The 26,416-nt window shown below is 38.9% G+C and overlaps 1 protein-coding gene across 1 annotated transcript in view; it reads left to right on the forward strand.

Moving 5' to 3' along the window:
- The window catches only part of NAT10 (N-acetyltransferase 10), a 1,889,152-nt gene that overhangs the window by 209,770 nt on the left and 1,652,966 nt on the right, over nt 1-26,416 (forward strand). Inside the window, exons 5-6 of the mRNA XM_044082846.1 lie at nt 3,663-3,785; nt 21,436-21,497. Of these exons, the coding sequence (XP_043938781.1) occupies nt 3,663-3,785; nt 21,436-21,497 (185 nt within the window). The remainder of the gene's footprint in view (nt 1-3,662; nt 3,786-21,435; nt 21,498-26,416) is intronic.

Raw genomic sequence — 26,416 nt, forward strand, 5'->3', positions numbered from 1 at the left:
AACCCACCACTGTATAGTACTAAATTAGTTAGAACTGCCTGATCAACTAACGTGCACAGATTTGTACCACCTATAAAGTTATTCAGCAACAGTCTACCTGTCCAGCACTGAAAACCATTCTACATAACTATGTTCCCAGTCGATCATTGCAGTCCAGTGACCAAAACTCTCATCTGTCTACAAGCCTATCAAATCTTTTGGACAGTGTCTGTACTTGTGCAAGGTTGTTAAGGCCTGGAAATTCTTATCGGGTTAGTACACTCTATCCCATTTTTCAAATCCAGTCTGAAAGAGCTAATATTTGGCTCTGTTCCTGCTCAAAACAAGGATAAACTAAATCCCTAAATGTGAACAACATTTTCATTCCTTGTACCTTTTTCTACCCTCCCTTCTTCAGTTCCTTACATATATCAAATTATATTACCTGACTTTCTCTCGAAATATACGATAACCTGTTTTTTTCCCTCACTTCATATTGCAGTTTCTGTTTGCATTAGACTAACTTACCTTTAATTTCTCTGTAAGCTGTCTAATATTTTCTACATATTAACCGATTGTCATACATCTTGTATCTGTTCTTAACCAATGTTTTTATATCCTGTCTAATTTATTATTTAAACTGCAGATGTTTTTGCTCGATTTTTGAAGATTGTAAAATTATTCTCAAGATATTTTGTAATAATCTGGAGTTTTTCTCCCTGGGTCTTTGCTGAAAAGTTGGCTCCTATGCAGTGGGACATTCCCAGTAATCAAATGTCAATAAAATAAAATATGATCTGCAAAAAAATGTCCTCACCCTCAACTAACTTAACTGGCTTAATAGCAAACAACTAAATTACTTAACTCCTCAAAAATGCTGTTCGGAACTTTTAGTAAAAGGCAAAAGAACCCCATCTCACTCCTTATTCTTGACCACCTTAACAATGCTGCCGAGTAGGCTAACACCTTCAAATAACCTATGAGTTTGGCTTGATCCTTCACTTCCACCATCATCCCGAAAGCAACTGGAAAAAAAGATAAACTCATTTACTTCTCTGGGCCAACAAAATAGTCTTCTCTCCAGTCCAACAAGAAATGCTATTGGCAAATGGATTCTTCTAGCCCAATTAGAGGTAATGCCTGCCTCTTGTGTCATATGTCTCCATAAGAAACTCTGCCACCAATCTCCAGCCCCACTTGTCACTTCATTACTCTTTCTCCAGTGTATGAACACCACTGTCTTAGACTAGCCAAAGCCCAACTGCCTGCTGGTTGAACAATGAACTACTCCTTGGCTCCCAACTTTTCCAGCTTCTGAAAGAAAACACCTGCCCTTCTCTTTCCTGTCACTTAATTAGCCAGCCTCCATCATATGATCTTGGGTCTCGTTGCTACTCAGCCTCTCTTCCAAGCACCTGAAACTATCATTCAGTGCTCTTAACCACTCCCTTTCTACCCTTGGATCCAAGTTCTGGAGGTCTATACACTCAGATCGTAAAGACCTGTCTACTCCTCCTTTTGGGCACAATTTAAAGAACACCTTGCAGCACAAACTGCTTGTAAATGCTATGCTTCAGGTAACATAACCTAGTTTCTGTAATCTCCTATACATAATGTCTGTCACTTATACTATAGTGTTTCTTGAACTCATAACATGTTTCTACTCGTAACAGATGTAAATGTCGTATAATAGTGGTTTCTGTTATATTTTTCTATTGTATGTTACCTGTTCCTTTGTTTTTAGCATGCTTTTTTATCTTATAAATTATTTTTATTAGTTTATACTTGATGTGTGTAAACATTCTAGCGGAGACAGAAATTGGTCCAATGGTATCCGTGTTCTACCCCAGTTAAATTGTATAAATGAATAAATCAAAGTTTTGCACTGTAAAAATGCTGTTTCTGAATGTGCTTTATTGTTGGATTTGACATTTGCCTCATGAAATGAACTGTGCCTAGACAGTGTTCTAAGCTTAAAAAAAAAGTTTTTGCTTAGGATCAGCCCACAGATGAGTTCTAAGTATGGTGTTAGCAGCTCACAAGTGGTACTAGTATAGCTTATGTTCTTCATTTAAAGGAAGTGCACAAAAGGGTAGTCCATGCCTATTCTGAATATGAGTAGACATGTCTGTTTTAGTAGGACCTAGTACTAGTACTAGTAGTAGTAGCAGTGCAGGCTTTTCTGTGTTTTTTTTTTTTTTTTTTTTTTTTTTTTTTTTTAAATGAGATCCTGATTTAAACATTTGACTCTAGTTGGCTTGCTACTTCATTGTGATTTCACTTTATTTTGATTAATTCTGCCTCTTGAAGGGACTTTGATATTGCTTAGGGTCATATCCTACTAGTGTCTCCTATTGCAAGGCAGTAGATCTTCATGAATGTTTTTGTTGTATTGGTTGCATGCTTTTCTACCCAACTGATATGCTGTGTTTGGGCCTTTTTAGTCTTCAAAATGAAATCTCTCCTGTGGGAGTTGGTTTGGAACTACCTGCTACTCATGATGTTCAGACCTGCTGACTTGAAAGGGTTAGGAAGTTCCACCCATAAAGAGTACTTCCTGAGTAGGTGATCACTTCAGTAAAGGAATACTGCCAGAAGAAGCTTGCCCTAGGGTATAACACCTGAGGTATTTGTCCTCCTTGTCTTAACTAATATATAAGCTTCTTTCATGTATCTGTTATCATAGCTTTTACTTGGCTATATTTTTCACTATTTCACAAATGAGAAAAGCATTTTTTCTGTGTCCTACCCAGTGACTGTACCCCCCACACACACACACAAACATGCATGCACATGCACAAACACAACTAATTTCCAGTCAACATGGAGCAGTAAAGATCACTATAATGCCCCCTTCCACACACAACACACATGACCTCACCTGAAGGCTCCTTTGCCTGCAGTCTCTTGACCATTCCTTCTAGTGGGATGGGAGCTGAACATTCTGGGTTTAGGTGAGAGCCCTGCAGCACTCATTCCTGCCTCAGAAATTGAATTGACACTCTCTTTCTCAGCAGTAGTCCTGGTGGTAGAGAGGCTGCCAGCTTGCTGGTGCTGTGGGGTTACTTACCTTCTCTGCCTGGGAGCACCAACACCTTTGGGAGCTCTTCTATGCTCCACTATTACTTTCTGCTAAGGAGGAAGTGCACCTTCATGCATTGAGTTCCCCTAATATCACAAGTGCCAATGCACCCAGTGCAGCCCTGGTAGGCTTGGACACCAGTGATATAGCATCTTGTGCTCCCCTAGATGTTATGCTTATGGTGAGTCAGAATTGCTTCCTCCTCCTGGATGGGCACGGTTAGAGTTGCCATTCCTTACCATCCTTTCTGACCAGCTGTTGTGATTTGATAATTGAATTTATGTGGTCTATGCTGTAATTGGAACTTTATACATCTATAACACAGAGCTGGCTTAACATATTCTTAATGCTAATACAAAATATTAAATGTGGATTTAGAAATATGCTTGGTGTAGCAGATGACTTTGTTCGTACTGCATGATAGCCACATGTTAATGGTTGTTGTACTTAGAGTTGCACCCTATGAGGCTTTACAGTCGTTTTTTTAAATGCATAGGCATATTCATAATGCATGTGATAATTTGTGTTCTTTCCTGTTTCAAGTCTGTAATTTTGTTGCTCATTAAACAGTATGGATTTTTTTTCTTTAATTTGTTTTTAGGATTTTGAAGCCCTGACACCAAACTTGTTGGCAAGGACCATTGAGACAGTTGAAGGGGGAGGAGCAATAATAATATTGCTCCGTACTATGCATTCTCTCAAACAGCTGTACACAATGATCATGGTAAGTACAGTTTCCACTGATGTTTTTCAAAGCGTGGTAGTGTCTGTTAGTATGTCATGATTTGCACTGAGCTGAAGAAAATAGAGTGATAAGATGGTATAAATCTTATTAATTGGTCTTCATAGGCTTTAATCTTCTGCTGTGATTATTTCTTAATTATGTGCTGATAATAGCAGTCTGGAAGAGTGAAGCACTATTTTTTTGCATCTCTAGTAAGTCATGATTTTCTAATTTGCAACATAAGATTACATAATTAATAGAAAAGAAAACTGAGCTTACATTTTCCATTGTCATGCGGTTAGAGGTAGTAGAGAATATCCTAATAATAATCTTAATATAGCAATAATAATCTTGCTGGGGTGTAAAAATACATGAATTGGCACTGCCAACCAAAAAAGCAGAACTTTCTAGATTTGGTAGCATACCATGCTATCTATAATAATTTGTCCTAGTAAGCTGAAGTTATAGGGACACCATGGTCTCTCTCCCAAAATAGCTTTGTTTCAACAATTTTAATTCACACCAACATTACATAAACTGCTCAGTTCCTGCCTTCACTTAAACTTCACACCAACTCTTGGACATTATTCTGCTTCTTTTGTTTCGCAAATTCCATCTTTGGACATTTCCATTTAAAGTTGATCCTTCCCTTTAGTAACGGTAGCATCTCTAGTTATTTTATATCCTTTACCATGTTCAGAACTTTCATTACTGTTTTAGATTTTTATATTCTAGTTTTTTTTTTTTTTTTTTTTTGTACCCAACAGCATCAAACTTGGTAAGACCTTTACTGTATCTAGGCAAGTCAGATCATAGATTCTACTTCAAATGAATAATTTCCTTAGTTTCTACCATTTGTCCCCCCCAACACTGCTGTCAAACTACTTTTCAGGAAATTTTTAAAATCTGGCATCTTGCTACGTTCCCCAAAACATTCCCAATTTCCCCTGTGTTTCCGGGAACAGAACCCTTGTTGCACTGTGTATTTAAGGAACATCCCGTGAAGTCTTTTTTGGGTATAAAAATAGTTTTGGAAGCATTCCCATGCAAAATTCCGAAACCTTCTGGACTTCATTGTATGCTTGGGAGCCGTACACATTTCTTTCCTTTGCTCATTTGTCTTTCTGTTGTCTTTTCCTAATATTTCCCTCCTCCTCCCCTGATTTGATTTTTATAGTTATCATACAATACTTTAGATACCTTACTAGTTGCTTCTTTTAGTTGAGCCTAGAACTAAATGTGTTGATAAAAAGTTTGTGTAATTTTCCCCTATCCCTTTCTTTGTCTGTAGTCTTCATTAACCCTGCTAGGTAATGCAAATACTAACCTGCAGTCCAAGTTCTTGTATAGACTCATTCCACTCTGTTGCTTTTCCTTTTAGGATTATATGTTCCCAATCCCTTGGCTCCTTTGGTGATTTTTCTCCAGTAAATTATTTTTTGTCTGCTCTCTGTATCCCAACTTGCAGAAGACCCTGTTTGTAAAATTTCCTTTCTCCATTTCCTTGCTTGCTTACTTAGAAAATGTTCTGCTACATTCTTAATGTAATATTTTTTATAGTAGTTAAAGAGCTTGTATCCAAAATCTAGTCTCTCTAGTACTCAAACTCTTCACCCTTGCTCTCGTTTCTTCATTATCCTTTTCCAGTTTGATTTTTAACCTTTTTGAGTATGTACAAGAGCTTTAACTGTGTAGCTTTTAAAGTACCCCTTCAAGCAGGTAAGAAAAAAACTTGCTCTAGAGGAGTGAAGCTTTAATATAAATTAAAATTGTTTCATTATTTCCACATTTAATGAATTGTGTTTACTCCTTAAGTTTATTGCATAGCATATAGGAGAGACAAGACAGTTAAATTTTCTTTTTTTCTGACTTTAGAAGACTGAGGTAGTATGATTGCATCCATATATTGCACTTATTTTTGTACAAGTTTTTTCATTGGGTAACATGGACTAATGATTGGGCCTTTTTTTCAGTTACGGCACATGCCACTTGAAAAACAGCCCACCTTTTTCTTTGTGCACTGAAATATTAATTGGGTCTATCATTAGTAACTTGTAGACACTGGGACTGCTTAACAAACCAGACTTAATAGCAAAGTACTTAATCTTCCCTTGTAGTGCGCTTCATTACCCTCAATTTATTTTTTTATTTCTTTACTAGGTTGTGAGTGAGTGGCCCATTTGTGCTTCTGCAGTCTTGTCATTTGCGATTAGTGAGCTATTGTTCCATCTTTGTTCTTTTTCCAGTAATTAAATGTTTTATTCTTCTTGGGCCTTGACCCTCTTTAATGGTAATTATTTTTTTTAATATACATTGCTTCTGTTTAATACTTTTTATTTAGTGGAAGGCGGGTATGAGCCTATTTACTGTTTGAATAGTTTAGATTGTTTTATTTCTGAACTTTTTCTTCAAATGGTTATAATTTTTCATAAAAAATGTGTATGTTGGCTAACGTTGATTAGTTTTAAAGCTGTTCCCTGGGATTCAATAACGCCTATACTAACTGTACACAGTTCCGAGTGAACAGACAGCACAGACATAACTCAAACCTTCTTCCTCCTAATTTTAGTTTTCCTACTGATATTCTTGCAGCTTTAAATATTGACAGGGATTCTTAAAGGTTACCACAAAGTGTAGACTAATTCACACTTAGCGTAATCTTTGAGTTACTAGACAATGCAAAAAATGTGGTAGTAATGTTAAGTTAGGTTTTATTGAATCTGACCCATTATCTTTTTATGGAATTTGTTGTATTCACTTGCACTGTTTTTGTGTTGCTGTTTCTCATTTAAAAAAAAAAAACTCAGCAAGGATCGAGCGCCCCTGAAGAATAAATTTCTCCAGTATGGGCATATTCAGTGAGTGATTGTTTTCGTGAAGGTCACAGGCCCACTATATGACTTTGTTCCAAGTTATCCCCTCTACTCTTAGGCACAAGAAAGACAAGTTGCGGTTACATTTTCATAGTAAGTATAGAAAAAGGCACCTGAACAGTTAGAAAGATTCCTGTGAGTCAGGTTGCTCTTCCTTGGCAATGAGGCCTTCTGAGTCTTTACCCTTGAAATCCTTAAAAGGACTCAACTTCTGAGGAAGTTAAAAAGAAGCACAAACTTTCAAAGCACTCAGGAATCACCTCTCTGGTACGTGTTCTATCTTCTAAGATCAGGGAATCTGCAGTCAAAAAAGTTCCAATGAAAATAGTTGAAAAAGGCTTCTCCTTAAATGTTTTAAGTCAGTCTCCAGGTTGTATTGTGCTTATTAATTCTGTGCCAAAGAAGTGGCTATTGTCTTTTTTTTTTCCAGATTCATTATTGATGAGACCTTCATCTTCAAAGCAAGGCTCCATCCCAGTGGTCTTTGAAACTTCAAAATTGACTATGATGTGTTTAAGACTGAGCTTATCAAAAGTGTTTTGTTGTCTTTTTCCCCCTTCAGTGCCTTAAGCTGGGATTCGGGGGTCAACCACAGTTTACATTTGTCAAACCCAGGGCACTGAAGCTTTCTCCACAGGTCTTAGTTTTTGTGGCATTGCCTCTGAAAATGCTATGATGACTTCTAAAACATTATTTGCCATAGTCCACGTTAGAGTTCCTACATGCTGACATAGAGATGCTATAGTGAGGCCCTTCTGCAGCTCCGTCAGGCCATTTTAGCCCCAAAGAGCAGGTTTTCTCATCTTAAGACTTTTTCCCCTTTGAGGATTTTGAAGAAGGCTTTGTGTAAAAAGGAGCACACACATTCACTTGCAGAATTCTTATGGCTTATTGGATAATGAAGGGGACTACTAATTCCCTCCATATACCCCCAGATGACTCCCAAGTTTGGCAAAGTCCTAGATGTGAAGCGTCAGAAAAGGAGCTGGATCACTGAATCCATATCTACCCCATAGTCAATGCTGCTGCAAGCCTGTAGGTCTACTGGTGGTTCTGACATTGGTAGATTTTTTTAAAGTTTGCCACCAGCACCGCGGAAGTGAACCTTAATATGGTAGCCTCAGCCCCAGAAAAGTGGACATTGTCCTGTGCTTTCTATAAATAGTCTGGTCACAGACTCCCAAAGTGGATAGCCTGGTTTTAAAAGTGGTATTTGAGGGCTTTCACATTCTACAGTACAGTGGTCTACCTTCTAGTCAAGGAGTCCATAGTGGTGGATCAACTAGGGATATGAATGTATCCCCCATGTTTTCTGTGGGTGCACTGGTGCACATTGTATTTTTTTCAGAGCGAGATCTCTGATGAAATGTACCAGATGATAGATTGGGGTGAGTAATCAGGCATCAGGATTGAAAACACAGACATCAGTACAAAAAACATGGGGTTGACATTGGTCAAATACTCATCCCAGTTAATAACCATGTCCATGGTGGTGAAATTTATGATGAGGTTGTCCTACAAGTCTGCCAAAGATTCAGCCAGGGTTGTAGAATCCTGTATAGAAATTTGCTGGCATTTGTGGATCCTTTTTTATGGCTGCTGAAGCTTCCTTTAATATTATTCCAGTTTTAGAACCACTGTTATTTGGACATGAAGTTAAGTTACACATGGAGAAAAGTGCAAAGATGTTAAGGCTGTTTTATTATAAATGTTTGGTTCTGAACTCTCATCCTGTAGGATGCAAAGGGGCACTCACTAGATTTAATTCATTCATGCTAAGTGTCCACTGAAAGAACAGTGTGGGAAGAAACATAACAGTCAGTGTAATTTTCAAAGAGATTATAGGGGCTAAGGTAGAGATTCTTTGCTAAGAGGTGGCCCCACATACCAATTCAGAAGGACTTTATTATTGTATGTAATGCTGGAAAATGAGGTCATACCAAGAGAATGTGGCGATCAGTTCTTACTAAAAATCCCATGGAAAAGAAGATTTAGTTAAGGGTTACAATCAGTCATTACCTTACATTAACACAGTTACCACTCCTTTGATTTGTTAGTAGCATGTTCATTCATTTCCTTTAGTTATGAAATACTAGAAGCTCATAGCAAGCCCTTAAATACACAAGTGAAGGTCACTACACAGATTTTCTTAGCATTTACACAACCCCGAACCCAGTAGTCTACATGTTCACTCTGATCTGTAGAGCTATAGTACTTAGGGTGGCCACAGAAGTATTAAAGTAGTTGCTGCAACCAAGACCAGTAGTCCATATATTCAAGCTAGTCTGTACAGCTACAATACTGTGGTACAGAATTATTAAATATAATAAAGGCGTCAGTTTTCAGTAATGCAAATTCAAACAGTATCATTTGTCTACAAAGTGAGTGTATAATCACTGCTTCATTATAGTGATTTAAATTTCTCCATTTTCAGCTTTCACACAAAGATTGTGTTCATTGTTTCAGCTTTTGAATTGGTGGCTGTGTCTGCTTGTTGTGAAAATTTGTCCAGTAATACAGCTTAGGTCAGTATTTGTTTCATATTTTAAGAATCATGTTGGCAAAACATGAATGTTAGCATAATATTAAATTGATCAGTGTTGGCCATTTTTTGTAGTGGGATATGAGCAGCTTCCTATGCCATGGGTAAAGCATTTTCTTGTAGTTACCAGTAAGACATAAAAGAAGGGACAGTGCTGTTAAACTTGCTGGAAAAGAATCAATAAAAGTACTAGTTTCTTGGGAAAGTTAATTTACTAAAATATATAAAAACATTTGTATTTTATCCAGTTGCTGTTCAGTGAGGATCTCTCAAAAGAATAAGTAACTTTAGCTGTGGATCCTTTTGTGGGGATGATCTTGTCTTGTGTATGTAATGCTGTGCATAAAAACATCCATGATAACATTTGCAAGAAAGGATCGTAAGATGTTTCTGGTGGGAGTTGTTAATATGAGTTTTCTTTTTATTCTTGATTTTCTTATTGGCTGCTATGAATTTCCAAAATTTAGAAGAGCTGTCTTTTTTTTAGATTTAAGTGACTGCATATAAGGTATAGAAATGTATTTGAACTTTGAATGCCTTTTTGAATTTTTATCAACAAAGATTTATTTTATCCTTTTGTAATATTAGCATGGCTTGTACTCTTAGTTTGCTAGCCTCCTTTGAAGAACTGTTTTGGTAGGGAAGTAACATGAGCCAAGATATTTTAGCAATAAATAATAATAGTCAGTGTATAAGAAAAGGGGTGCATGATAAGGTCTGGAAGCTTTCTTAAATGTTGCACCTGAACCTGTCAGTGAGGGTCTTTGAAAGTACCATGCTGAGAAGTTCTCATACTCTGTGTGATGCACAACTTGCATCTTTTTATAGCTTTACTTGCGTGCGTTTCATAAGCTGCTTTTAACTAGTAAAAGGCATATAACTGAGTGTTGGGAATAGCCAGACCTACCCTTTCCACAAAGTTTGATGAAATGCAAGCCTGTGTTTAAGATGCCAGAGGAATACAGTTGTGTACTCCATTTCTTTATCAAAAGGTATGATTAAAAGGGCAGGTTTGTATAAAGGGTACACAGAATCATTGTTATAAAACTCAAATTATTGTTAAAAATAAATAAATAAAAAATGAAGATGTAATGTAAATCTTTCATTTGCTTCTGTAATAAGTTGGTTGTGTCTCCAACATTCAGTCTCATTAATTCTTGCAAACTAGTAGATAAGTTTATTCCTTATTAATGTGTTCTGCAGTAAATCCCAGTTGATGCCCATGTGTGGATTTAACAGCATCTGAAGAGGCATTTAAAATAGACATGATAGCTTGGGAAAAGAAGAAATGTTAAAAGAATATTTAGTAGATTATTTTGAATAACATACACAATTAAGGATAGCATCTTTACACATTACGTCAGTATCGCCTAATATTATGTACTAATGAGCCAGATGCAAAGTGTTGTGTTTTTTTTGTTTTGGGGGCGAGTGGAGTAAATGGCATTGCTGGTATACCTCTGTTGACAGTGTTCTGTTTTAATAACCACATGAAAGTTAATAAATAAGTATAATATAAAATGTGTAGATTCTATTAGCAATTACATTTTCTTGAATGCCCAACCATTTTCATCTAGACTAAAAAATACTTTTAACAACGTTATATTAAGTCTTCCCTAAGTGGAACTGGATACTCTTTTTGTTCAGGACTGTTTTAATGTTGTCTTGAGTTTGCCTCTCCTGAAAAAAACATCCTTCATCAGGATGAAATAGTCATAGCACAAGTAGTTTTAAATTGTTCATAGTTATCTTCATGCACAATTTATACATTATATTTATTATTTCTTATGCTCTTTATGAAGAGCAGAAACTAGGACCTTTAAGTTGGTAAGTCATTTATTTATTTTATTTTATTTTTTATTTTTCAATGGTAGTAATGTATATGTCTGTAACTAATTACATTCCTATATGCTAGTTGTTTGCCTTAAAAACACAGCTATGTGATGTACATAAGCATGTTGAAGCAATGTTAGATATTATTTTATGTGTCTATTGAAAATACAGGGCTATTTTCTTATAAATTTATCTGTTTAGCAATTGTTTTAAGTGGAGCTTTTCTTCCTGGGCCTCCGCTGAAAATGGACGTGTGTCCAGTCGGACTTTCCCGGTCATCAAATGTAAAATAAAATAAAAATAAATAAATAAAAAACTGTGGTCCATAAGCCATACACCAAGAATATTTCTAATTGGTAGTATTAACATATTGTTTAAGGCGTATTCAACAGTGAATCCTAGTTTATGCAGTTTAGAACAAACTATTGACTGTGTAGGAAGCCTCATGCTTTCATTCATAAATTAACATTATGGATTGCAACACAGAGTAAAAGTGACATTAAAATTTACTCTGTGCTTTTCCTCCCCTGCAACTATTTTTTTTGTTAAGAATTTTAAATCTATTAATTTTTTAATGAGTATGTGAACTTCATTTTTTTTTTTTGGCTTTTAAGAGACCTTTTCTATTCTTCCCTTCCAGAGCCTTTAAACAGTAATTTTCTTAACAGCTTAAGATTTAACTATACTTGTATGACTTTGCTTTTAAACTGTAGAGTAGATCCCTTTTTATGAACCTCCTTAGAGCCAAATATTTTAAAAGATGAACGCTGGGCATCACCTATTGCAAGAGATCTACTTAACGTAGTGATTTCTGCAGCACATTAAAGACCTTGCCTAATAAACATTTACATTAAACCCCTTGAAAGTCTTCACTCAGACCTTACCATTCACCTATTCTATGAAATTGCTGTTCGTATTTATTAGTCAAAAATATTTCAGATTGTGGTCCCCCCCCCCTCACAGAAGGATTACATTTTGTAGTTTAGGTCTGACTTGGTCAGAGTTTCAGCTGTTTCCATCACGGAGACTTAATTTTATAACAGCAGATCTGGATATGATGTGCAGTGATAAATATTTTCAAGATGGGACTGCCTAAAAAGTTTATACAGTTTTACACTTTTTCAGCAGGTGATTTCCTAACAATATAGGTCATTTCACATTTGAAAAGGTTATGGTTGTCTTCCTTTGCAATGGCATGAGGAGACCAGACCAGCATTTTTACTTTTGAATGCCATACCCTCCTAATCCTTCCTCTGATCTAGCAAGACTGATGTTTTATATGAATGTCATGTTCAGAGGCTGCTCTTACCGATGTTCTACTTGTTTCACTGTTGAATTCATCACATTTGGGTTATCTGCTTGCAGTAGCCCTCAGTCGGTCTGATTATCAAAGTCTTGGGTCCTGCATCGATTGCTGTCTCATCTTCCATGACGTCAGGTAGTCAGGGGTATAAAGCATGCAGCCGACGCCATTACATCAGTCTTTCTTCCTGTGCGGTGCCTGAAGCAGAAGCAGTTCGCAAGTGCCTGTTGGCAGACTCCTGAAATTTTCATTTTCGAGTTTCAGAACCGAAGTCTTCAACTAAGCTAAGTACCCCATTAAGGAAACTTTTTCTTGCTCTAAACCAGTGTCAGTAAAAGTCAATAATTGTGTTTCTTGTGGAAAGCAAATACCTCATAAAGATTTTCATTTGTACTGTATTCCTTGCCTAGGCCCTGACCATGACGTACCTCGCTGTCGGTTTTGTGCCTTATTTAAACAACGAACTATTCATTGTCAGTATATTTACGGTTCTAAATATTTTGGTACTCTGTTCAATTACCCAGATATGGCTTCGGTAAGCCTCCCGACATTCCGAAAAACCGCAAAGATAAAGACATACCACCGAGGTCCAAAGTTGCCAATGACGCTTCTCCTAAGCTAGTCGCCAGTTCGCCGGTACTCAGTGAGGCACTTTCGCAGCCCCTGATACCTGCTACTTCAGACTTGCAGGCCTCTACTGAGACCCATTTGGAGTCCGGTATGCTGCGAGATGCTTCAACTGTGGAACCTGCGGATGTCTCTAGCTTGGATGGGTCTGGAGCTGCTGTGCAGGCACCGGCTTCTGAGAGTGTATTCAGGCATACTGACTTGCATATTAAACCAACGCCATCTTCTTCTTCAAGGCCTAAAACTCGATCCTTGCTTAGAAAACCGATGCCCAAACCGCATGGTCAGGCCTCTATGCCTAAAAAACAAATGATAAGAATGGTGGAAGACCTTATTACTTTAATCAGGGGAAGCCAACCTTCTCCTTTTGAGACCTAGGACTGAATTTGCTTATGATTCTTCTCGTCAGGATTCTGAAATTTCTGTTTCCTCTGATGACCAGAATTTACCCTTATCTACCTATGAGGATTCTGATGCAGAGGACTGTATTCCTTCTGTTTCCCCTCCAGAGGATTTCTCTTTTGGTGAAATCTTGCATACTCTTAGGGAGCATTTTCGCTGGGAAAGCCAGGATTACTGTGATTCTAAAAAGAGGCTTAGGGATTTCTTACTCCTGCCTCAACACAGGCCTTTAGCTGTCCCCCCTGTAATGGACATTGTTGATGCCTTTTCGGAATCTAGTTTGGCCCCTGATTCCTTACCTCCTGCTCCCAGAAAACCAGATAGATATTACAGGGTTCTTGACTCTCACAAGTTCCTCTTTAAAAATCCTACTGCGGATCCTGAGACCATTTCACAGGGATCCAAGGGCATTAAGGCTACTACTGCCAAAAATCTTACCCCCTCTGACAGAGATTCCAGGGTGCTGGATAGATGGGTTAAGAAGGTATACACTTCTGCAACCTTGGCCATTAGGGCCTTAAACTGCCAGTTTCATATGTTAAAGTATCAGCAGCATATTATTGGATTGCTTAAACAGAAACTGATGTTGATTCCTGACTGCTGAAAATAAAGATTTACAGGATTTAATGCATCCTGCTGAACAAGTTGGAAAACATACTTTGCAATGTGGTTTTGATTCACTAAAGGAATCTTGCAGGGCTTCCGTCACTGGGTCTGTACTTAGAAGGCATGCTTGGCTTAAGGAGCAGTCTTTGCCAGATAAGGTTAAAGTGCTCCCTTAAACCAGGACCGCCTGTTTGGCAACAAAGCAGAAGTACTTAAAAAGATGGAGGAAAAAGCTAAATCTATGCAAACTGTTAAAGATTTCTTGCAAGTACAGCCTCCAAGATTTAGTAGACATTGGGCCTCTAAGAATTGGTCCTTTCCTGCCTCTTCCATGCCTTCTCAGTCCAAACCCAGAGCCAGCAGACCACCAGGCTTCAGTCCCAAGGTACGCACAGGACTAAGCAGTGGGAGGCTCCCACTTCCAAAGCAGGGAGTAGTAAGACCCCCCCCCCCCCATGGTAAAGTGACTTAACTTTAAAATTTCCAAGCCCTTCTCAACTGACTTATCCTTTAGGGGGAAAGATTGCTCTGCAGGCAAAAAAATGGGAGCTCATTACCCAGGACAGATGGGTTTTAAATTCTGTTTCCCAAGGATACAGATTCCACTTCCACACTTTACCAACCCCAAATGGTTGGCCAGATCTACCCCCAAATCAGTGGGCAGAGGCTCAAAAGCAAGTTCTTTCTCTTAAGTATAAGGGCTATTCAGCTGTCCCAGAAGAGGGAAGGGAACAAGGTTTCTACTAGAGACATTTCCTGGTGCCCAGAAAAGACAACTCCTGGCATCTTATCCTGGACCTTTCTATCCTAAACACCTTTTTGTTGATCCCAAAATTCAAGATGCTAACTCTTCACCAGTTGCTTCCTATACTAGGCAAGGATGCCTGGTTGGCAACACTGGATTTAAAGGAAACCTACCTGCACATCCCAATCAGGGAATCTTGCATAAGATATCTACGCTTCAAAGCAGGCTTCATGCACTATTGGTTCTCTGCACTGCCCTTTGGCTTATCTACTGCGCCCAGGGTATTCACAAAGTGCCTAGCTCCAGTCATTGCATTTTGCAGGCAAAGAAATATTCAAATATACCCATACCTGGACGATTGTCTAATTCAGGCAGAAAGCCAGGACATACTATTGAACCATCTGGCATTTGTACAAAAAGTGCTAACTTCTCTGGGGTACACTATAAACAAAAAAAAAAAATCATGTATTGTACCCTGCCAGCAAATTGTATTCCTGGGAGCAAGCTTGAACACAACTTCCGAGATGGCTTTCCTCACACCAGAGAAACAAGTTCATTTGACAGCCTACTTCAAACTAATGGCCACAAAGACCCTGCTATGGCCTCCTGCATTCTCCTAATTCCATATGCAAGACTGCATATGAGGAAGCTACAATGGTATCTAAAAAGCCTATGGTGTCAACATTCTCAGGATCTAGACGCAATGATTCCTATCATACCTTGCCTACAGAATGAGTTCCTTTGGTGGGCAGAGGCCTGCCACCAAAACAAGGGACTGCCATTCACTCTACCCCCTACCTCCCAAACCCTAACAGACGCATCAGACTATGCATGGGGGGGGGGCACACTTGGCAGGGAAGTGCATTCAGGGCAAATGGAACCCAAGTCAAATGCACCTGCATAACAATCAAAAAGAAATGTTAGCTGTACGGAATGCTCTGACAGCCTTCAAGGACCACCTTCTTCCAGGACAATTAATGGTAAAGACGGACAACACCACTGTTATGTGGTACATAAAAAAGCAGGGGGGAACCCACTTATACCCTCTCTGCAGACTAGCCATGGCTCTGTGGAACACAGTCTTGAGCTACCTAGTTCACCTACAGGCTCAATTCCTGCCAGGAAACCTAAATACACTGGCAGACGAACTAAGCAGAAATCTCATGGACCCACGAGTGGAATCTGGAACCAAAGACATTCAACATGTTGATAAACAAATGGGGGAGGCCAGAGATATGGACCTGTTTGCCTCCCCCCAGAACTATCAATTGGGCAAATTCTGCACAAAGACTCCCCACAAACAAACTTGGAAAGTGGATGCCCTGTCCTTCACCTGGAAAAATCTATCAGTTTATGCCTTTCCTCCTCTGCCTCTCCTCTCTAAGGTACTACTAAAGATCAAACAGGGCAAACCAAGGATGATGCTGATTGCACCAGACTGGCCACGCCAGCACTGCTACCCCTTGTTGCGCAGTGTGTCACTGCTGGCACCATGGCATCTGCCTCAGACCCCTACCCTGCTGTCCCAGCAGGAGGGCCAGATTCTGCACCCTCAGCTTTAAACCCTGAACTTGGCATCCTGGCTAATTACCTGATCTCTCCATTACCATCCCTCAGTAAACAAGTGTTGGATGTCATTCTGGAGGCAAGGAGGCCTAGTACTAGAAAATCTTATGCTGATAAATGGAAGAGATTTCTGTTCCTGGAACCAAACTCGGGATGGGCACAGCAGCGCCCAATTTACCTCAGATTCTTCAATACGTAACTGAGATGCTTCACAAGGGCCTTTCCTTTTCCTCCATCAAAATTCATGCCTCAGCCATTTCAGCTCATTACAACACAGAACCACCCCTCTTCTCTCATCCACTACTCAAGCATTTCCTCAGAGGGTCCAAAAACTTAAGGCCATGCAGGAGAGCCCCAACTCCAGCCTGGGACCGTAACTTTGCATTGGAAAAACTCACTCTACCTCCTTATGAGCCAGCTGCAAATGCAGAGTTGAAATTCCTTTCTTGGAAAATAGCCTTTCTTTTAGCCATCACTTCAGCAAGAAGGGTGTCTGAATTACAGGCCCTTAGGGCAGTGGAGCTTTTCATCATCTTTCATGCGGACAGGGTGTCCCTCAGGACGAATCCCTCCTTTATGCCCAAGGTGTAGTATCCAGTGTGGCTCTTAATCAGTCCATTCATTTGCCAACCTTATTTTCTAATCCACAGAACAAAGGGGAATGCATATGGCACTCCTTAGATGTGCACAGACAACTTAGATTTTACTTGGACAGGACTAAACCTCTCAGGAAATCTGAACAGCTGCTAGTGGCATTTGCTGCAGGGGCAGACGGGAAGGCCATTTCAAAGCAAACCATTTCTTAATGAATAGGCCATTGCATTCATTTCTGCTATAAGCACCATGGAAAACCTGTCCCACAGGGGATAAGACCGCATTCAACCAGGGCTGCATCTGCCTCTATAGCCTTTCTCAGAGGTGTCCCTACCAGGGACATCTTAGAAGCTGCTACCTGGAGTTCTGTACATACCTTCACCAAGCATTATCATTTGCCAATTTTCTCTAAATCCAGAGCTGGCTTTGCCACTGCAGTCTTGCAGGGCCTTATAGCTGGTCCTAATGCTATCTAATATCCTCTTCCCCATCCTTAGCTTTGGGAATCTACCCAAATGTGATGACTGCAACAGTGAAACACGAAAAACATAATACAGTTGTGTACACTTACCATAAAAGTAGATGTTCGAGTGTATTCACTGTTGCAGTCCTGGTTACCCTCCCTCTAGCCCCCTGACTACTTTTGGCTATACCTCTATTCTTGTTTACTATGCTTAAAGCTTTTTGGTGCATTTGCTTTTTTGTTGGAGGTGTAACCTTGTGTGTGTGTGTGTGTGTGTGTGTGTGTGTGTGTGTGTGTGTGTGTGTGTGTGTGTGTGTATATATATATATATATATATATATATATATATATATATATATATATATACAAAATAATAAAAAAGATCCAGGCCACCACTGAAGGCAAAAAAACTTTTATATAGACACACAGATTAGCGCTTTCGTCTTGAGGCAAGACTTCTTCAGATAAACAGCACAAGTGCTCCACATTGCTTATAAAGCTCTCGCAATTGCAAACAATTAAAATTTAAAGAACCACACACAAGTAAAAATGTGATGATGTAATAAATATACAATATGTAATAAATAGTACATATCTACCATACCTTCGTATAATTCAACGTAAGAATACACAAATAATAAAAATACAATAATGATGCCCCACCTTGCATCAATGTGTATAGTCAAACTCTGACTGCTTTGGGTATCAAAACTGGCTTAATGTTGACATACTCGTTAAGGCCAAATGGAATATTTGCCTTCAGCCTAAGCTGCCACTTCAACTCTCTGTTTAACCATATGTTTTTAATATCACCACCCCTAAAATTGTTTTTAATAACATCAATAATGCCAAATTTAAAACCACAAAAGGAAGAGCATAAAACTGAATGCTTGAACAAAGCACTAGTATCTTTACCAGTCCGTATTTTGTGCATGTGCTCATACATTCTATCTTTAAATGCTCTTTCAGTTTTTCCTGTATAGAATGCAGAGCACCTCACACACACGGCCAAGTATACTAACATCCTAGTGTTGCAGTTACGTTTGCAAAATCTTACAACCCTATTAAGTCCATTGTTCAAACATATACACTCATCCTTTATAATATAGAAACATTGGCTACAATTGCCACAAGAACTAGTGGCCTTTTTTATTATTTTGGCATTACTATCCACCTGTTCGAACATTCTTTTGAAGTTTTTTCCTGTCCTAAAGGTGAAAGTGGGTTTTAACCCTACAACTTCATACAAATCCTTATTGTTTTTAACACACTCCAGTTAGCTCTAACTGTTTGAGTAAAAATATCAGAAAACATATTAAACTCCGTGACAAAAGCCCCATGAAAATTTTTATCTGCATTGTGTTTCACCACAGTAGTAAAAGGTTGACCTAGCAGGGCCTTATATTTAGTACCCCATCCCCTGTAGACTTCACCCAATACTTCATCCACCAAGTCTATGGGATACCCCCTTTCTAAAATTTTTTTACCCAGGAAAATAAATTCTCCCATTAAATCATTCAAGTCAGAAGTCATCCTTGCTATTCTTACTGCTTGTCCTTTGATAAGACTTCTTTTTTGAAATAAAGGGTGATGACTATTGTAGTGCAGGTAGCTGTTACACCAGGCACTTTTACGATAAATATTGGATTTAAATCCTTTGTTATTTTTAGAAATAGTGATGTCAAGATAATTAATACTAACTTCATACCATGTGTGTGTAAAAGTAAGAAAAGTGGTACTGGTGTTCAAGTATTGCATAAACATCTCAAGAGTATCCTTTCTCCCTTCCCATAACACAAAAATATCTTCATATTGTATATTTATTACATCATCACATTTTTACTTGTGTGTGGTTCTTTAAATTTTAATTGTTTATAATTGTGAGAGCTTTATAAGCAATGTGTAGCACTTGTGCTGTTTATCTGAAGAAGTCTTGCCTCAAGACGAAAGCGCTAATCTGTGTCTATATAAAAGTTGTTTTGCCTTCATTGGTGGCCTGGATCTTTTTTATTATTTTGTGTTTTGTGAAGTTTCTTTCGTTTTATTGTGTGCTTATATGTAATTGCTTCCCATTAGGGGGGCACCTGACATCTGGGCCAAGAAAACTGATGTAATGTCATTGGCTGCATGCTTTATACCCCTCACTATCAGATGTCATGGAAGATGAGAGAGCAATCCGACGCAGGACCCAAGACTTTGATAATTGGGCTGACTGAGGGCTACTGCAAACAGATAACCCAAATGTGATGACTGCAACAGTGAATACACTCGAACATCTACATTTATGGTAAGTGTACACAACTGTACTTTTTTCTGCTGGTTGTAGACAGCTGCAAAAAATGTATCCCTTGAAAACTAAGGAGCCTCTTATAGCTGTCTTTTCAACCATAAGGTCGTTAGTACTTCGTAGAAGGTTATTTACATAACTGCATCAAGGACTTGAACTCACATGAATGCGGTTCTGTATGTGCATCAGGCATTCCTTTATAGCTAGAACTACTCTCAACTTTGAGTCAGGGAGTGTATACCTGTGACCTGCTGTCTGAATGGTATGGCACAAAATGTTTACCCCTTCCATTCGTGCATTGAAGTGTTGAAGGATGTAGCAAAGGAATTTGTTGCAGGACCACTCAAAAGCTGTATGTAATACTGGAGTAGGGGGATTTCTGTCTGTTGGGATACAGTATAAATTAGAATAGTTATTACTTGAGTGGAAAAAAAGTATTTTAAGTTCTTCACCATTTGTTGGTAAAATTGACTGAGTTTCTTTATTCAGGAGAAAAAAATAAGCTAGCTCCTCAATTTTTGTACCATGCAGTGACAGTTTAATGTCCAGTAAGACATTTCCTTTCTTTTAAATGGATTGTTTTTTTTTCTGTACCCTCACTCCCTTGCCTCAAGTCCAAATGTTTTACTAATAGCTGTGTAACTGAATGCTGTCCACTTTTGTAGCTTCTTCTTGGTTTAGACCCTCTCCCTTTTTCCATTTGATTATTTTTATCCCCAGTGGCTTGAAAAAATGAAGAGATGTTTCACTTGCTGGATGTATACAGGCAGTTCTACTTCTTAGATAGAAAGAATGTCTTCTGTGGGTACACATACATGCTCCTGTTTATGACTGTAGTTGGTAACCCTCTCATATAAAAGTTCTAGGGGGGAAAACCTGCTGCAAGACAGGTGATGAGTTGAGGTTAATTGCTTTTACTCATTAAAGCCTAGTGACTCCACTAGGTGTTTCTCAAGCAACATATTGGTGACAGCTGTTATGTGTCAGATATATCCTTCTTCATGTTTCCACTGAGAATTTCTAAAACTTTGCTGTGTAGTTGAAGATTTCATCTTAAAACTTACACTATGAGGAAACAGCATTGAGATTTCACATCTACCTAGCTCACCTTAAGAGATACTGAATGTTGTTTGCATACTGTGTATTGTAATAATTTTCATGTTCTTGTAAATATCTCATCAATCCGAAAAGAATAATAGAAATGCTTAGCCCTCATATGAAAGCTCATAGCCAGATGAAGATAATGGCTCTATGTGTGTAGCTTCAGTGGTTACCATGATATTGTAAGCTGTTTATATATCATTATAAAAGTTAAGATTTACTGTGTTTATTGTTTTATAAAATTTTAAGACATAGACTCTAATAAATGTGACTGTAAAGATGATGTGCTGAGCAGTTTGTCATTTAAACTGTTTAGTAATACTTTTATAATTCTAAAGATAAACAATTATTTGAAAATTGAGAATATAAATAGAAATTCTGAAAGGCACAAAACATGTCCATTGGAAGTTATAGTACAAGCTTGGAAGGGCTGCGTTGGAGTAAGTTCTACAGCAAGCACTCTGGTATACACCGCAGCATCTGATGCTGTGGTGTATACCTCAAATTGTTTTTGAAATAATTGGATGTTTTTCCCCCAATGGATGTGAAAACACCACAACTTATTCAGTTTTAGGAACATTATATGTTAGGATTTTATACAGAATATGAAGTTACTGTTTTGTAATTTACTGTGGGACAAAGATATAATTACAGACATGGCATTTCACTTTACCTGTTTACAATTCTCACCATTTTGTTGTCTTCCAGGATGTACATTCCCGCTACAGGACAGAAGCTCATCAGGATGTAGTGGGTAGATTTAATGAAAGGCAAGTCATTTTCATAAAAGCACATTTACTTGATTTTGTTTTACCAATTTGATAAAGATCAATAATTTATCATTCTGAAACTGTCGTAATGCGCTATTCTCTCCTTTTTTCCACTGTTTTTTACCCTTTGTGTGTACTTGTCCTAAATAAACTATTTGTTATAATGCTGTATTACAAGTGCCACACTGTCTCTTTTATAGATTTTATGTAAATGTTTCTTCTTAAATCAGTGTTATATTTATGTATGTGTGTTTACTGGGATAGTGCACTGATCAAAGTAACAATTTTTGGACACAGCCTAGGTGACATTATTTGTATTAATACATAGTTAACAAAGGATATTGAAGAGTGAAGAGGTTTCCATCATTTTGTTTCAAAATAATTATCTTGTAACACACACACACACTGCACCCCTAGGCTCAGTTTTGAACATCACCAATTCAGATGGCCACGTCTTTGAGTTGTGGGAGGGGAATGGATCCACCAGGAAAACCTCTTGTGAACACTGGGAAAACTTGCAAACTTCACACAGAAAGCAGTCTAGCTGGCTACCAGATCAGAAACCCAGTCACTGAAGGCAGAAGCTACTAAATGTCTACATTAATCTTCTGACAGCAAGGCAGCTTTATTTATTTATTAGCATTTGTTTACCAGAAAAGTCCAACTGAGCAGTCTCCCTTTTTCAAGGGAGGTTCGGGAAGAAAAGCTGCATTATACAGATATCATGGACATCATTTGCATTGTTACATTTTTTATTCATGAACAACAGTACCATTGTTTAGACACTGTGAAGTCTTGACTTTTACATCTTTGGGATGAAAGCTCTTACTGTTTTTTTATTAAAGTATTGCATTTTGCGGTATATTTTTGAACAGTCTTTCAGATATTTGCGTTGTAATGTTTTCTGTTATTGTATGAATGGTAATGTACCTGTATTTCCTGGAGAATTGTCATTTGCAAATTTACTTCATTTTAAGTTAGTTTTCGTGATTATTATGGTTGAGTGTAATTTTTGTTGTGAAGTGCATAGGAGTGCATAGGAACTTGAGCACTACAATAAACTTGAAAGATATTGTTAATACATTGTTAGGGTCAACAGCTCCATTGTCATTGCCTGTTCTCCCTTTGGCTTCAGGTTGCCACTGTTGCTTGTCCTTCCTCCGGTCATCTTGACCATGCTGCAGAGAAGCATTGGAGATTATTATGCACATTTTCAGCTAGAAAAACTACAGAGATGAAATGGCCAGTTCTACTCATGCTTCCTTTTTGAACCACTTGCCCAGACTGGTGAAAACAGTGATAATATGCAAGAAGTGTGCACAAGCCACCTAGGTAGATCCTCTTGTTCCTAGAAGGAGCAGGAAAATCAGAAGAAAAGGCACTCTAAAAAGACTTTTTCTGGCAAGTAATGCTGCACTCATTACAAGAATTTTTCCTTCTCCTCACCTTCTTGTTTGAAGTACAGAATCCATTTTGTACGTAGAGGGATCCTAGTTTTCCCTTCCTCGTTCCTCATATTACACATGATACTTAAGGTACTTCTTCATAGTCATCAATGACTTCTAGTTTTTCTGCAGGCAGGAATTCCTACTTTGGCTTTACCCAGGATCTGTAACCTGACATGGTCTACATCTTGCCAAAACCTTTAATCCTCCTCCTTGTCCTATTTGGTGGATGTGTCTGCTCTGTAGGAAATGGCTCCTAGTGGTGCATGTCTCTTAGCATTTTCTGTTATATTTTAGTTTAGCATTGAATTCTTGTCTTCCTGCTCTTATCCATACTGCTATGTTTAGGCTTGTTTTTCTTGCAAGGTGGTGGAATTCCTGGTATAATTGTATGTTTTTACATATAAATCCATTCGCTTGCATGTTCTGTGTATCCTGCATGCCTCATCTGTTTAATAAGACCAGGACAGCTTCCTTTTGATCTAACTGTATAGACACATTTAAAGGCATTCATCATAGCTAGACTAATGCATAGTATTACAATTATGTAGGACCTGAGATTTCTTCCCCACCCTGTTATTACTTTGAGTCTCTGGGCAACTGCAGGTTCAGTTGCTGTGGTCCTTGTGCTAAAGTGGTCCAAGACTACTTACTCCAATATGTTACCTTGATCATTTAGGGAAAGCTACCGTTCCCAGACCACCCTAGTCTAATTCATGATTACATAAATTGTTGCTATTCTTAAAGTCTTATTTCTTTCAGCCTTGAGGAAGGTGGCTCTGTTCCTTACTTGAAGTTCCCCCAAAGCCTTGTCTGCAGCCGTGCTCTAACTGGATCTCATAATTTGATCTTCATTACGTTCTAAAGATACATCAGCGTGTAGGCTACTTAAGTCTAGTGTCACTCTCTCACAATACTCATGTTTTTTTTATTCTTGGAAATTTGAGTTTGAGTTCCTCTGAAGTATCTGTCATTGGAAGCAAGGTTCTGGATAGATAGGCATCACATGTCCAGGCTTACATTTGACATATTTCTCTGTTTAGAAGTTCCACAAAGGAAAGTAGACTGGAAGTACCTGTCTGATGTTCATCGTGTTTCACTGTTGCAGTCATTACACTTGGGTTATCCTGCTGGCAGGCTACCCGCAGTTGGCCTGAATTCCAAAGTCCTGATCCGGCATCGGTTGCTGTCGCCTCTTCCCTGATGTCAGTGCGCCAGGGCTATAAAAGATGCAGCCGGCGCCATTTTCTGCAGTCTTTCTTGTAACCCGAAGCAAAAGCAGTTTGCTAGTGCTGGTCGGCTGACTCCTGAGATTTTCAAAATCGAATTTCAGATCCGAAGTCTTCATTAAAGCTAAGTACCCTGTTGGGGAAAGTTTTTTTCTTGCTCCAGACTGATGTCAGAAAAAGTTAACAATTGTATTTCTTGTGGGAAGCAAATACCTCATAAGGATTTTCATTCTTACTGTATTTCTTGCCTAGGCCCTGACCACAATGTTGCTAGCTGTCAGTTTTGTGCTAGATTTAGCCAACGCACTATTAAGCGTCGGTATGATTTTGCCTTTCATTACTTTGGCACAAGATTTCATTATATAATGCCGTCGGAACAGCGGACGACCGGAGTTTATAAAAAGCGCAAGGAAAAGGACAGGCATCCGAGGTCCAAAACCGTTGCGGCCTCTGCTAGGCCAGTCGCCGGTTCGCAGTGAGGCGCTTTCACAGCGCCTGATGCCCACTACCTGAGTCACAGGCCCCTTACGACTCCCACCTGGAGCCAACTAGGCCTCTGGATACTCAAGGTATTGGACACTCGGAAACTATTCCCTCAGATGGGTCCGGAGCCGCTGAGCAGGCATCGGCTTCTGAGGGTGTCTTCAGACCTACACAGTTATATGTCAAGCCAACCTCCGCTTCAAAGGCAAAGACTAAAACGGCTCTAAAGACAAAGAAACAAGTACAGCATTCTCCTGGACAGACTTCCATGCCTAAGAAACAGATGCTTAAAATGGCCGAAAATCTAATTACTTTGATCAGGGGTTCCCATCCCCCTCCTGATAAGAGGCCTAGGCAAGAGACAGAATATGACTCTTCTGATCAGGTTTTCATTTCCTCTGACTCCTCTTCTGAACAGGGATACTCTGTTCCTCCCTATGAGGATTCTGATGCTGAAGAATCTATTCCCTCAGCCTCTCCTCCTGAGGATTATTCTTTTGGGGAAACCCTGCATACCATGAGGGAGCATTTTCGCTGGGAGAGCCAAGATTACTCAGAATCTAAGAAAAGGCTCCAATACTTTCTTTTACTGCCTCAGCACAGACCTCTTGCTATTCCTCCTGTTCTAGACATTGTAGATGTATTTTCAGAGTCCGGCCTGTCTCTTGACTCTGTACCCCCTGCACCTATTAAGCCAGACAGATAGTACAGGGTTCTAGATTCTCATAAATTTCTATATAAAAACCCTGCTGCTGACCCAGAAACTATATCTCAGGGTCCCAAAGGGGGCAAGGATTCCACTGCAAAAAACCTTGTCCCCTCTGATAGAGATTCTAGGGCACTGGACAGATGGGGGAAAAAATTACACTTCTGCTACTTTGGCTGTAAGGGCTTTAAATTGTCAGTTCCATATGCTTAAATATCAGCAATACTTAATGTCACTGCTAAAACAGAAAATGTTGACATTCTGAATGTTCTGAAAACAAGGAAATGCAGGATTTATTGCATGCAGCTGAACAAGTGGGAAAGCTTAATGTGGTTTTGATTCACTGGAGGCCTCTTGCAGGGCTGCTGTTACTGGTTCTGTGATAAGAAGGCATGCTTGGTTTAAGGAAGAGAATCTGCCTGATCATGTTAAAGCAAAATTATTGGATGCTCCATTACAGCATGATACTTTGTTTGGTGTTAAGGCAGAAGAGGTGTTGAAGAAAATGGAGGATAAAGCAAAATCTATGCAGACAATTAAGGATTTCTTACAGGTACAGCCACCCAGATTTAGCAGTAACTGGCCTTTTAAGAATTGGTCCTTTCCAGTGTCAGACAGGCCACAGAGAGGCAGATACAGACGCCCTAGAGACAGATCCCAGCCCCAAGGCTCTTACAGGCCTAAACAATGGGATGCTTCTACCTCCAAAAGCGGAGAAGACAAATCACAGCCATATAGGAAATGGTCCCAATGACTTTCCTCTGCCAATGCCAAGCACTTACCTTTTGGCAGCACCCTTAGGGGGAATACTAGCACTTTTTTCACAAAATTGGCACATTGATCACCCAGGACAAATGGGTCTTGAATATAGTGTCTCAGGGCTACAGTTTCCACTTTCATACCCTTACAAAGACAAAAGGTATGCCAGACCTGCCACACAATCAATGGGCAGAGGCACAAAAGCAAATTTCATCCCTCATGGACATGAGGGCTATTCAGCGAGTACCACAGCAAGAACAGGGGCAAGGATTTTACTCAAGACTTTTCTTGGTACCC

This window comes from Protopterus annectens, chromosome 9.part0 (genome assembly GCF_019279795.1).
Source record: "Protopterus annectens isolate FY-2018-M chromosome 9.part0, PAN1.0, whole genome shotgun sequence".
In the NCBI taxonomy this organism is placed as follows: domain Eukaryota; kingdom Metazoa; phylum Chordata; order Ceratodontiformes; family Protopteridae; genus Protopterus; species Protopterus annectens.